Below are 14576 nucleotides of genomic sequence, written 5' to 3'. Positions count from 1 at the left end.
TGTTTATGGAGCCATTGTGTGCTTCTCATGACAAAGCAAGCTTCAGACATCACTGCGACTCCAAGTTCAAGCCCCAGTTTGTTTTTTTGAGTCCAACTCTTAAGCTAAAGGACTAGAGGCATGAACCAGTCATGCACAGGTATGAGGTGTCCACAAGGGAAGTCCAGAGGTGGGTAGCTTAGTTCCACAGTCCCTGTTCTTTCAGCAATTTGAGATCCCGCATACACAGGGGAAAGCTTGGAGCGGAAAAAGATAGAATCAGAAGTAATCAGCCACCTGGTCTTCCTTCCTTCCTCAGAACAAGTCACATTTCAGAAGGCTGAAGTGTGTTTTCCTATAAATGCCCACACTTGTATAGGATCGAATCTGTGCTAAACACCATGCTGTAAGCAGAATCTGTCCACATCTGAAATTAATCTCTCTAGTTTTGTTAGTTGTTGTTATAAACATTCTGACTAAAACAACACAGGAGAGGGAAGGGCTTATTCGACTTACAACTCCAGGTCAGAGTCCTGCATGGAGGGAAAGTCAAGCCAGGAACTCAAGCAGTTAGTCACACCATATCCCTAGCCAAGAGCAGAGAGAAGAAAGCCGCCCTTGCTTGATCACCTAGGGAATGGTGCTGCCCACAATGGATGGGGTCTTCCTACATCAATTAACAATTGGGACAGCTCCCTGCAACTGCCCTACCCCCGCCCCCGCCCTGCCCCATACATGCCCACAAACCAACCTGATCCAAACAGTTCAGTAGGGACTCTCCTCTCAGGTGACTCAGGTTGTGGCAAGTTGACAAGTGAAAACTCACCACCACAGGAACTTGTTTTCTAAGGGCCACATCAACTCCACAAACCTCCTCAAAGGCCTTAGAGCCATCCCGAAGGCTCACGGCCACTCTCATTCCCCTATGTACAACCCAAGGCAGCATTCTCAGCCGGTACTCTGGGGAGTCCTAACACAATGTCAAGTAATGATTTGGATGTGCCAAACATGGTGTTTCAAAGAAATGTGGAAATTTCGGTAAAAACTATTCATTTCTCTATTGAAGAAAAAAAAAGATACCTACTTAAAATACACATTTGAAATGGATTAAGAAGTTAAATATACACAATATTTAAAAATAAGAAAAGATAGTTTCTGAATGATTTTTATATTTATAAGCAATTTTTTAAAAATCAGAAAAAAATTAAAATTGAAATTGTTAACTAAAAGGGTGACCCAGGTCTTCTTTTAGAGGATGGTGATGTTCTGTGTTTTAAAAACTATTTCCCCGTAAAAAGGGGGATGTCACACTACTAATTAGTTACTATGACAACATACATGACAAGCAGCAGCAGAAATAAGGAAGGGTCTATTTAGTCTCACACTTGGAAGTTGCACCCATCACGGCAGGATGGCATGGTGTTGGGAATATGGAGGCAGCTGGTCGCATGGCATTAGCGGTAGGAAACAGTAAGAAATGAGTATAGGTGTTTACCTCACTTTCTCCTTTTCATTCAGCCCAGGATCCCACACCATAAGTCGGTGGCACCACATTCAGGGTTAAACCTATCTCACCACCCAGAGGCACGCCTCCAAGGTGATGCTACAGCCAAATTTCTGATGGAAACTCTCAAGTCCGTCCCTCGTAAACTGAATACTCCCATGTCACTTTCAACTGTAACATTCCACTCTTGGTCCTCCAACGTTTGTGGCTGCCAGTAATGAAACATTTATTTCATCTTTAAGAGTCCTCCAAACTTTAGCAGTTCTAACATTTTCAAAGTCCCAAGGATCAAGGTCTCTTTGGCAACTCAAGGCAGTATCTTAACTGTGAGCCCTTATATAATTAAAAAAAATTACATAAGTCCAATAGATAATGCCAGAGTATATTCCCATTCCAAAATGGAGAAATGGAAGGCTGGCAAGGAAAACCAGACGAGAGCAAGAACAAAACCCAACAGCAAATACTCAAACACTTTAGTTCCATTCCAGCTCCTCAGATTGGGTGGCATCATTTGGGTTCCAACAGCACTGGCTAGACCAGGCCCTTCGATTATGGTGCCTGTGATACATGACTCCCTTGAGCACCTCCCCTCTGGCCTGTAGGTTCCTCAGGAGATGCCCCATCGTCCTGGCATTTCCAACACCTTGGCGTCTTCATTGCAGCTTGACCTTCAACTTCACAGCTTCTCATGCCGGCCTCTCAGGAGCACCACACAGGAACTATAACCCTACGGGATACTGCCTGGCTTCAGCACTTTTTAGACCCTTGGTAAAAAGCCTGTGTGCCCTGTCAGTCTTGAATTTTGCAAATGTCTTCACAGTCAGTACCACGTGAAGAACTCGACCGAGTTCTGCTGCCAGGCTGAAAGGCAGTCTGGCACTTTCTACCACAGCTGCTTAACCTTTGTGTACCTTGGTGGATGAACCTGGGAAAACACTTTCTAAGGAGGCTGATGCCTGCAGGGATTCCCTGTCAGAGAAACTCTCAATTCAGGCTTTCTTCAGTTTTTTGTTTGTTTTTCTTGTTTCTGTGATTAAAATACTCTAAAAAAGAAACTTAATGGAGAAAGGATTTATTTGGGCTCAGAGTTCTAGAGGGCCCAATGTAAGAATTCTGCATGTACAGCAAGCAGCTGAGTAGCTCGGGAGTCTCATCTGGCGCTTTATTAGGTGACAGCGTCCCAGCCTAAAAGCCGGATGTGCACTCCCGTTCTCTCTCTCTCTCTCTCTCTCTCTCTCTCTCTCTCTCTCTCTCTCTCCCCCCCCCCCCCCAGTCTGTCTCTGACTCTGTCTCTCTCCTTCTAATAAAGCTCTAAAAGGTATCACTGGGTTCTGTCGTGACTGTGACTTTTCCACATGGTAACCAGCGCCAGCCACCCGTGACACCATATACCTTTCTACCCAGTCCATCATGTCAAGGAAGGCATGGCAGCAGGCAGGTAAGGCAGGATTGGGAAGCTCTCTGGTCATATTGTATCCACATTCAGGAAGCCAAGAATGAACAGAAGTAAGACCAGGCAATAGTCTCAAGGCCCTAGTGATCTACTTCACCTCCTAAAGGTTGCCCAGTCTTCCTAAACAGCTCCACCAATGGGGACCGAGTGTTCAATCACATGGGCCTAGAGAGGACACTTGACATTCAAACTACAACATAGGATCTTGTGTCTCACAGTTTTACAAACTGGACATCAGGCAGGATCGTGCCTTTAAGACACCTTTCCTACGGTTTCAATTGTACTGACAGCTCCCTAGACAGCAACTTGAAATCCATTCACACTCCCTCCCTTACCTTCTGCACATTTTTCAAGTCTTTCTGCTTTGAATTGTCATCACAGGCTTCAATAAATTCATTGAGCAAAAACTATTCCACTGCCTGAATGTTACATCTTAAGATTAGCTACACTAAACAATTTAGTTTGTTACTTTTGAATTCAAACTCACTCAATTTCTCAAGATGTAGGCAGAATTCAGCCAGACTTTGTCAGACTAGAACTTCTATCGCTTCTGACCTAGTCTCCAACAGTCTCTGTTCCGTGTACACCCTCATGATCAGCTCGGTCTTTGCTGCCTGTGTTTCTATTGGTATTCTGGCCTTCCAAACTCCATGTGGGGGCCTACAGAGATCCCAGCTTGTGACTTGTTTTCATCTTGACTCAAGGTCAGAGAGTCCAAATCTGTGTTCCCCCCAACACACAAGACTGCATAATAGGATGTTTCAGCCAAAGGTGTGGTTACCTAGTGTCTTATACTTCAAGGCTTAATTATAGGACGCTTTGCCTTAAGGCATGATTACCAGATGTTTTGTACCTTGAACTGCGATGTCCTTGAAAAGGGGAGGTCTTTTGCCCCCCTTATTTTGGGTGTATAAAGGCTGTGAATAATAAAATCAGGCGTCTGTGGTATTGACCCAGAGCCCTCCCAAAGCTACCCTGTGTCTCTGTCTTTTTCTTCATCTAAGTCTATTTTTCATAGCTATCATTTCTCAATCCTCACTCCTAAATTCAAGGACCCTTTGACAAGTTGGGCTGGACCCCAACACTCCATTGGAATAACACATTTATCTCTGCATACCACATTTCTAGGTCTTCTCTAACCCATAACTCCAAATGTTTCTGTAGCCCTGCTACAAACCAATTCCACGGATCTAAGGACCACATGACCAGGTTGACCACAGCAACAGCCCCTCCCAGCATCAGACCTCCGTATTTGTTCATTGTCATGGCCATGACAAAATACCTGACGAAAGACAACTACGGAAAGGAAGGGCACATCTTAGCTCATGGTTTGAGCAAGAGTCCATCCAGGCAGGAAAGTTTCGGTGGCAGGAGTGTGAGGCAGCTGGGTAAGCTGCTCACAGTTTAGAAGCAGAAAGCAACAGATGCTGGAGCTCACTTGCTTTCACCTTTTTTCCTCCTAGTTAGCCCAGAATCCAAGCCCAGGAGGTAGTGTCACCCACATCCAGTGTGGGTGTACCCTTCTCAGAAAGACCTCCCTAGATGATTCCAAATCCCATCAAGTAGACAATGAAGATGTTGATGAACCATTACAATTACTGTGCATCATTTGCCTTGAAGGGGTGGGGCTGTAATCCAACACTGGGGCGCACATCTGTAGTCCCAGCTACTTGGGACCTGAGGCAGGAGGATTGCTTTCATCCAGGGGTTCACAGCCAGCCTGGGCAACATGATGATATCCTTAAAAGAAAATGGGAATCAGGAAAGGGGTCTATCCATAATTCTAGCTGAGACAAAACTGCAAGGCTAAAAAACATTTTAATACAAATATTTTTTACTTTCTTGCCAAAGTTGGACTAAGCTAAATCTGAACATGCCAGCCTAGCATCAACGAGACAAAGGCATTCTATTCTATAATATTTTTGCCAAACTGGTCATTTTCGCTTTTTCTTTTGTAGCAACACATGAAAAATTCCAGCCAGTGTCTTATGAGGGTCTCTGGTGAGTGGCTGTTCCTGCTTCCTGAAGGTCTTGCCTTGGGTTTTTGTGAGATAAAGAATGATGGAGCCCACAGCTCTCCTGCAGCCATTATAAAACACCCAGATGGAAATATTCAGGCTTCCCAAGTTACTGCCCCTTCCTGCCTGAGCCCTGTGCCACACTAGCATCAGCAAGGAAGCTCATCTTTCAGCTTTGAGATCACAGAACGGGCTCCAGGGAAACCTACATCACTCCAGAGAAGGCCACATCACCACCATCCATGTCAAAGCCACAGCTGATTAATCAGGTGGCTGTGCTTTCTTTTGTGCCAATGCTGAGAACACCTCAGGAGCTTCCTGGAGCCGGCAAGTAGAATCTCTCTCTCTCTCTCTCTCTCTCTCTCTCCTAGGCTTCCTCCGGGAAAACATCACCCCTCTCTGGTGCACTACAGGGCCACTGACTGCTGCAAGATGACACTGCAGCTGCAGCTTTCTCTGTGTCTAAAGGTGCTTTGGATCTTCCTCTAGCTAAACAGCATTTTCTCGTTGGAAAAAAAAAAAAAATTAGTAAAAGCCGCTCAGCCTGCCCTCTGCACCAGCTGCTCTCTCCTTCCTCCTCAGTGCAAAACTAAGCTGTCACAGTTGTTCCTCCTGACCCGCTGCTCTGTTATCTGGCTTTAGCATTGCTGGTCCACTGAAACAGTTCTTACCAGTACATCCAACCTTAAACACTCTTGGTCTCTCATGCCTAACATCCCAAGCTAGAAGGAAGAGAGCTGGGAAGCCAGCAGCAGCCAATCCTGGGACTCCTGAGAAGAGGCCCAGTCTGCTCCAAGCAACCAGTTATATCCATCTCCTCTACTCCAGAGCTGGGAAAGGGAGCCAGGAAAAGGCCCTTTGGGGTCTTCAAGTCCTTTGCTTGGGGATGCCATCCTGTAGTGAAGGATGAAAACACCTGCTTACAGAGACTGGGGTGCTAACAAGAAGGGGAGATGTCACTCATTCCCCAACCATAAGCAATGTGTGTTATTTGCTCTGGCTGACCCAGGATTCCAGGGCAGAGAAAAACCTCCCTCCCCAAGCCTTGCTTGTTTCAAACACTGAGTAACTAGCTACAGCCTTTCAAAAAGCTCCAACCAGGGACCCAGCATCAGCCACGGCACAGCCCTGCCTCTCTCTCCTCCATGGCCCACATGCCTGGAGTCCAGAGTGAGAGCAAGACCCCAAGGGCAGACCATCCTCAATCAAGCCACAAACTGACAAGGATAAGGTCAGAATATCTTCCAGTCCAATGTCGGTTTTGTTTTGTTTTTTTCCAAATGACAGCATCCAGACACATCCTTATAGGAGGCACATGGCAGGCTCAATGTCTGCAGAAGCAGATTCTCCCAGTCTAACGTCCCTCCTCCTCTCTCACACTTCATTTCACTCCCATCACAAATGCTTTTGAAGGTGCATATCCTATACCACTAACCCCAACTTGAATATTGATAAATGATTAGGACTTGACCCCTGCTCTGAAGAAACTTACTAAAGAAAATAAATATCAACTTGTGTCTACCACAAGGCATTGTGGGAACAGTTCCATGAGAGTATAAAGTACCAAAACATCAAGTTCAAACTCCACGCTAGGCCGGAGGTGTAGGTCAGCAGTGAGTGTTACCTAGCAAGACCCTGGGTTCCATGCCCAGATGGAAGGTGAGGGGTTGCTATTCCTGGACGTCTTCCCAGACAGCTTTTTATAATCTACTTAGATTTGGAATTTTCTTGTCACCTCTTCTGTGTCTCTCTGGTTCATTGTCCTTCCTGTGATACTGTCCTGACCCTTGCTGTGTCTCAGGTTCACATGCTATCATCTATGTTTACCATCTTGGAGAAAATCAAGACATTGCACATTCCCAAATGTGGGGCAGACTGAAGAGATTTCAATGTGCAGCGTCTGAGGAGGCTTTGGAAAGGAGAACAGGGAAGGCTTGACCCCTGCTGCACACTGCCATGTGCAGCCCAACACAGAGGTTCCACACAGGTGACATTTCCCATCAGCATCTCAGCAGTAGGGAAGAGGCTGTGCACTGTGGCGAGCTGAACCACCACACGACAAGCATAAAAGCCACTATGATGGAGTTTAACAAACTTTCAGAATCAATTAACACGAGCCACATGTTTGCAGAGAGCATGTTCTCCAGCTGACGGTTGGCCCCCTCACATCTACAGTGACTCTGCGACCATTATTCCCTCACACACTTCAGTTGTCTTTTAACATTAGTAGAAGAATGATGATCACCACGAAAAATTTATAAAACACAGAAAAGTTGATTTTTTTTTAAAGATTCACTATTTTATATGTATGAATATTTTGCCTGTGTGCCTGTATGTATGTACATCATGTGTGTGCCTGGTCTCTATAGGGCATTGGGTCCCTTGGGATTGAAGTTACAGATGGTTGTGAGCTACCAGGTGGGTGCTGGGAATCAAACCCGGGACTTCTTCAAGAGCAACAAGTGTTCTAAACCACTGAGCCATCTCTTTAGCCCCACAAAGTAGATTTTCAAAATCATATACATTTTATAAGCAATTTTCTGGTGTATTTATTTCCATCTAACTTGTTTAATTTCATAGCTATGTGAAATTAATCTGCTCCATAATACAACTCTGGTAAAAATCACCAATAAACTAAGTTATAAACTACTGTCTATAATCTCAATTATGCACTAGGTCACAGATCATATCTCCATGACTGTAAAACAGGTGATAGATTTCGTTTTGAAAGATTAAACTCAATGGGAGAGAATTGGTCAAATGGACTACTGAATGTCTGACATGAGCCAATAAAGCTCATTTTTCATTTATCTTTCCAGTGGCCTAATGGATGGAAGGAAGACCTTGGTAAATGCGATGGCCAAATCTGGTCGTCAACTTGATACCCTTGAAAAGACTCATCAGATCGGCCTTGGGCATGTCTATAGAGCATTTTCTTGATTTTTTATTGCTTTAGGAGTACTTACCCTATCATGGGCAGTACCATCCCTTGACAGATCAGCCTGAGCTGTATGAGAAAACAAATGGACAAGCCAGAAGAAGCAAGCCAGTAAGCTGTGTTCCTCTGCGGTCTCTGCCTCAGCTCCTGCCTTAGCTTCCTTTGATGTGGGACTGCAAGCTTGAATAAACCTTTCCTTCCCAGGCTGCTTTTGGTCAGTGTCTTATCACAGCAACATAATGCAAACTAAAGCAGTTAGCCATCACTTCCAATACAAAGAGTTCTGAGTGATTATTTATGTAGACTGTAGCAAACGCACCCATAGTGCATCAATGTTTTCCTGCCAAGTGATTCAGCCACTAATGCATTTGCTAAGGCTTCCCCCTTGGCACCCTTCCACAATGGATACACTATTCAGTAAGAATTAAACAAAAGGCACTGGCTTACCTGATTAAGAAATTGTGTAGTCCAACATCAAAATACCTGGTTAAAAGAGACCAAACAAGCATTATGAATAAAGCATGTTTACACCAATGGTAGACTTGATAATTGACATTCCAAGCACTGTACAGATGTAGCTGCCCTTGGGTACCTGACGTGTGGCCCTGCAGCAGCAGCAGGCTGCCGTAGAGGCATGGGCCATACTGCTAATGTTCCGTTCAGCAGCTCTGGGACTAGAAAGTTTTCTTAAGCCACATGGTTCTAATGCATGGGTGCTTGCAAACCTGAGCTCTCTCTAGAACAAAGCCCAAGTGATGATGCCCATGAACCCTCTACACTGTGGTAGGAAGGTCCTTTGAGAACACTAGTTACTAGTTCATCTACCCAAAACTAAATCAAATGTGTTTGAAAGCCCAGAGCCACACAGTGGGAGGGAGGAAGGGTGGGTTACTGTGGGCTGAGCCTGACCCCCTTGTGTTTCCTGCCACTCTCCACCTGCAAGCACCCTGTCCCACAGTTGTTTGGCCTTGAACACAAACTGTAGAAGAAGGGCACCTCCCTGTGCTATGGCCTCGTGAGTCCTGGACAAAGCCTTCCCACACCACTCAGCTGCACAGTCCACACGGGACCAAGAACAGCTACCTATATGGCCCGGCCACAAAGCTGCAATCATACCTAAATCATTATGAGGGTTTTGTTTTTGTTGTTGTAACTTGGTGTCTGTCGTTCCTGAGAATGAACTTTGCCAATGACAAGGACAGTGTCGTGCCACAATATCAAAAGATTTGAAGTGTTGGGAAGGGAGGTCTGCCTGTAGGGACACTGACTCATTTCATTTGATTTGACATTGACACTGGGCCCTTTCTACAATTACATTGAAGGCAAATTTCACATAAGCAAATTTCTACACCACAGGGACTGGAAGGATGGCTCAGTGGTCATAAGCATGGACTGTTCTTGCAGAGGATCAGAGTCCGCCTATAACTCCAGTTCCAGGGGATCTGACACCCTTTTCTGGCCTCTGCAGGCAGCAGGCACACATGTGATATAAAGACATATATACAGAGAAAACACTCCTCATACACATAAAATTTGTAAATGTTTTTTAAAACCTAAATATCCACACCACAAATAATGAGCGTAAACTTACAATCCTGGAGAAAGAAATGGCTGCCGAGAAAAGCCTCCAGTGTGGCTGCCTGCAGCATATCTAGCAGGAATCTCTTGAGCCTCCTAAGGGTTCCATAACCTAAAGGTTCCATAACCCTCACAAACAGCACCACCCCCTGGAGACCTATCAACTGTTCAAACCTGTAAGCCCAGGGTGGGGCCTTCCACGTTTAAACCACAACACTTATTGAGTATCTAGAATGTGGCAAGTGCCATGTTCATTGCTCGGCTGTGCACACCATGACTGCTGAGACAGGTTCTGGCGGCCCTGTTTATAACGGAAGGAACTAGAGTTCAGAGAGGCTAATCCACACTGAGCCCATGGCCGGGAAAACCCACAGTTGGGAGTCAGAGCTGAAACACATGATCCTTGAGCTCTTTCCAAGCACCCCCTGAAGGTACCCACCAGCTCATGGCTTCTCAATGTTAACAGCAAAATAAACAAACAAATAAATAAATAAGTGTATTGTGTTTTTACAGACCATCCTGCCTCATCTCCACCTGCAGCTCCCAGGGTGAGGATGGAAAGACCCTATTCATAGAGGAATTACAGGAATTAAGTGATATAAGGCAGAAGAAATATGGCTCAGCATGGCACCTGGTACACAGGAGTTCTCAGTTTTCATGGATATGCCAGGTAACTCAGCAGAAGCATGCTCTACACAAAGGACCTAAGACACCTCATAATGCAGCCAGAGTAGCACAAATCTTTAAAGTTCTTATTAATAAAAACAACCCCAGGGCCTGGTATTGGGGTCAATACTGGAAGATCAGAGAGACAGAACACAAACCACAGTCTCACCTCCCCAGTTCCTCAGCTGATCCTGTTTCCTCAGACTGGAAGCCTCTGAGTTCTCATGCAAATGGATCTCAGCTGAACTGATGCTAAAAGCCTAAAAGCTTAACCAGGCTAGTTCCTGGTTTTCATGCCTTTTATACCTTTCTGCTTCCTGCCCTCACTTCCTGGGATTAAAGGCTCTTGTCACCACACCTGGCTGTTTCCAGTGTGGCCTTGAACTCACAGAGATCCAGACAGATCTCTGCCTCTGGAATGCTAGGATTAAAGGTGTGAGTGACACCATTTTCTGGCCTCTATGTCTGTCTAGTGGCTGTTCTGTTCTCTAACCCCAGATAAATTTATTAGGGTGCACAATATATTGGGGAATACAATATCACCACAGCCCAGAAGAAGTCACATGGCCCCAGGGCCCAAGCGGAGCAGCAGGCAAGCTGTGAGGATGGGCTTGGGGGGTGGGGGCAGTGCCTGGATAGCAGGATCAGGGAGAACTCAGCAGTGACCAAGAGGCTTGGAGGATAGGAAATAACTGCCCTGACCAGTTCTGGGCAGCCTGTCACACACTGCCTCCTTCTACTGATAGGTCTCTTTATGTGGCCACTCATTCCCTCAATCAATACTGTATTCATGCCTTCTATGTGCTGTGCACTGACCTTCTATGTGCCGTGCACTGACCTGGGCCCTGGTCACAGGTCAGTGGCAAAACAAAGTCCCCAACTCTCATGGCTCTCACATTCTGGCTGTAAGAGGTAAATAATTAGTATGTCAATAAAAGTCTACTGGGAATAAAATACAAACAAGGTACCAGTGTAGTGTGGCTCTAGAGCTGTGGCTTTTTTGAGGAGGGAACAGTTTTGCATGATCAGAAAGGGGCAGACATTCAGGGGCCCAAAGGAAAGATCCAGTCCAGAGCGTCTCCAAGGAGAGCAAGCCCCATGCTAGGATGGTGAGCATGGCTGGAGCTAGAGGAAATGGGAAACAGCAAGGTTGAAGAGAGGAGTAAGGTCAGGTGCACCAAAGAGCTCGGGTTCTATCTGAGCACTGACAGGACGCGGTAAAGAGCTTTCCAAGAAGAGCAGGTGTGATTAGACAGTAACCTGCCCCCATAAGTTCATAGGGTGGCACCATTAGGAGGTCTGCCTTTGTTGGAGAAGTTATGGCCTTGTTGGAGCAAGTGTGTCACTATAGGGGTGGACTTTGAGGTTTCCTATGCTCCAGATACCACCCAGTATCACAGACCATGTCCTGTTGACTGCAAGATGTAGGTAAGACTCTCAGCTCCTTCTCCAGCACCATGCCTGCCTGCCATGATAATAATGAACTGAACCTCTCTCATCTGTAAGACGTCACCTCATTACATGTTCTCCTTTATAAGAGCTGCCGTGGTCATGGTGTCTCTTCACAGCAATAGAAACCCTGACTTAGACAGAGGGCTTGTTTGTTTTATTTTATGTTTTGGGAAGACAAGGAGGTGGTACAGTTCAATATGTCCATTAAAAAGATTGGCTGTCAGGAAGAGACTGGGTGGATGATGAGAGAGGAGGTCACAGGAGTCACTGCAGTCCAGGAGAGCAGTGACCCTCACTTCCCTGGAGGAGTGTGAGAACAGCTGAGGGCAAATGAGGGCAGGGGGAGTGGCTGAAGTGCAGCTCTGAGAGCCTGGACTGCCTCACTCTGCTCAGCCTCACGCCAGGGACCCAGGTCTCTGGCTTCCTGTGGGTCCCCCACAGCAAGGCTTGGTGGCCTGTGTCCAGTCTGAGGGAACAAAACAGCCAAGCTGAACTTGGAGAATGGTTCACCTCCTGGGAGAGCTGTAAATCACCAAGACTGTTCCTCTTTATAATTAACTTGAGGTGATAACAGAATAAAACTTAGCATCTTCCCCATGTTTGCGCATACACATCAGCATCATCAAGCACATCCACATTGGGGCAGAAGTCACACTCAGCAACAGAAGGGACTTCACTGTGAAGTCACTGGCTTCAACCCCAGACAACAAACCCACTTCCATCACAGCCTCCATCTTCAGAACTCCATTTCCGAAACTGAAACTATGTTCCTATTAAGCATCAATTCTTCTCCTAATCCCTGGCAACCACTATTCTTTATGTCTCCTCAAATTTGACAGTTCTTGGTATCCCATATATGTGGGGAAGATCAGCTACATGTCCTTCTTGGTGTCCTGTCCTATGGGAGGATAGTCCACCAACTAAGATCTTCACCTTCTCTGCCCCTTCCTGAACCAGGAGCTCATTTCTGGACACTACCTTTAAGTGCATCATCTATTGGGTGTTTAAAAATTAAACATTCAAAATCAGACACATTATAAAACAGAACTCTTAAGAGGCAAAATTTGTCTTGACATAAAAGAGAATATTCTAGGAATCTGCAATATCCTAATAAGGCAGCAAGTTTCTGGTCACTGCTCAAGCATAGACAACAAAAGGTTAACAGGAGGCTTGGGAGTGATCTCAGAATCCTCCTGAGCTGGGTATGGATGCAGTATGGTGGTATTGTGTTCCCCAAAATATTGTGCACCCAATAAACTTATCTAGGGTCAGAGACAGAACAGCCACAATATTAAACATAGAGAATAGGCAGTGGTAGCACACGCCTTTAATCCTAGCATTCCAGAGGCAGAAATTCATCTGTTCAAGGATACAGCCAAGCATGGTGACTCACACCTTTAATCCCAGGGAGTGATGGAGGAAGTAGAAAGGTATATAAGGCATGAAGACCAGAAACTGGAAGCATTTGGCTGGTTAAGCTTTTAGGCTTTGGAGCAGCAGTTCAGCTGAGATCCATTCTGGATGAGGACTCAGAGGCTTCCAGTCTGAGGAAACAGGATCAGCTGAGGAACTGGTGAGGTGAGGTAGCTGTGGCTTGTTCTGATTCTCTGATTTTCCAGCATTCACCCCAATAACTGGCCTCACGTTTGATTTTGTTAATAAGACTCTTTAAGATTCCTGCTATAAGGCAGAGGCAAGAGGATCATGAGTTCCAGCCCAGCTTGGACTACACAGAGAGTTCCACACCAGATAGAGCTACATAGTAAAATGTAGCTAGAAATTTCTAGGTCCTGCCTTGCCCAGCAGTCCAGACAAGTCTCTCCCACCCACAGTCCCATAGAAGCTTATAAAATAATTACTCAGAGGCTTATATTAATAACAAACTGTATGGCCTGTGGTTTTAGCTTCTTGCTAGCTAGCTCCTTCATCTTAAATTAACTCATTCCTATTAATCTAGATGTTGCCACGTGGCCATGGTGTTACCGGTCTGCTGGTTTCTTGCTCCTTTAGTGGCAGGCTGACATCTCCTTAACCCCACCCTTCTCTCCCTATCTCTTTTGGATTTTCCCACCTGGCTCCATCCTGCCCTGCCATAGGCCAATGCAGCTGTATTTGGTATCCAATGGGAACCACACATATTCACAGCATACAGAAAGACATCCCACAGTAGTAAGAACAGGAGCTGGCAAGATTGCTACTAAGTCTGAAGACTCCAGTTCAGACCCCGGTTCCCACATGGTGGAAGAAAAGAATCAATTCTTGTAAACTGTTCTTGAATTTCCACACCTGTGCTGACCTCCCCTAATAAGTGAAATTTAATGTTTTTAAAATGTAAGACAAGTAAAAAAAAAAAAAAACAAAAAAACAAGCCCAAGGGCAGGTGGGGTAGCTCCACGGCAGAGCACAGTTGCCTGGCATGTGCTAGGTCATGAGTTCAAAGGTTTGGGGGACTCTCAGGAGGCAGACTCAGTTGAGTGCTCACTGCCACAGCAGCAGGACTTGGCTGGTCCCCAGATGAATAGGCTGTGCCTGCACCAACAGCTCCCTCACTCACCCCTGTGACTGCTCATCTCATTAGAGCCTCACCGGGCACACTAGCAAGGCCGTGCACCCTGACACCAGGGCTGCAGGCGTGCTCAAGGGCACAGGTGGGTCTCACATCCGAGTGGATCCACCGTTCTACAGGCTGCCTGCCTCAAGGAGGAGTCCTAATTCGCCCTCTCAGGTTGACTTCGGCTGTTTAGTAGCCAGGAATAAGAACGGCGATAGACTGTGGCCACGCCCACAGCTAGTACGATGTGAGCCGAAACAACTGTTATCACAGCCACGCAGTACTTAAAGCAAGGCACCAAGCTCAGACCTCAGCCTTGGCCTCGGCCCTCGCTTTACAGCCTCCACTCCTTTTTTATTTCCTCACCCACTTATTCCACCAGCAGGCTGCCAAAGTTTGGCACTCACATTCCTGCAAGTGTGGAAACTGACAAAGAG

General features: G+C 46.0%; 1 protein-coding gene across 1 annotated transcript in view; it reads right to left on the bottom strand.

The window, feature by feature from the left end:
* The window catches only part of Hhat (hedgehog acyltransferase), a 266168-nt gene that overhangs the window by 135516 nt on the left and 116076 nt on the right, over window positions 1-14576 (bottom strand). The window contains exon 9 of the mRNA XM_036202504.1: window positions 8340-8375. Coding sequence (XP_036058397.1) covers window positions 8340-8375 — 36 coding nt within the window. The remainder of the gene's footprint in view (window positions 1-8339; window positions 8376-14576) is intronic.

This window comes from Onychomys torridus, chromosome 11, assembly GCF_903995425.1.
Source record: "Onychomys torridus chromosome 11, mOncTor1.1, whole genome shotgun sequence".
In the NCBI taxonomy this organism is placed as follows: Eukaryota; Metazoa; Chordata; class Mammalia; order Rodentia; family Cricetidae; genus Onychomys; species Onychomys torridus.
Note: the sequence above shows the minus strand (reverse complement) of the source record. Positions and strands in the feature narration are given on the sequence as shown.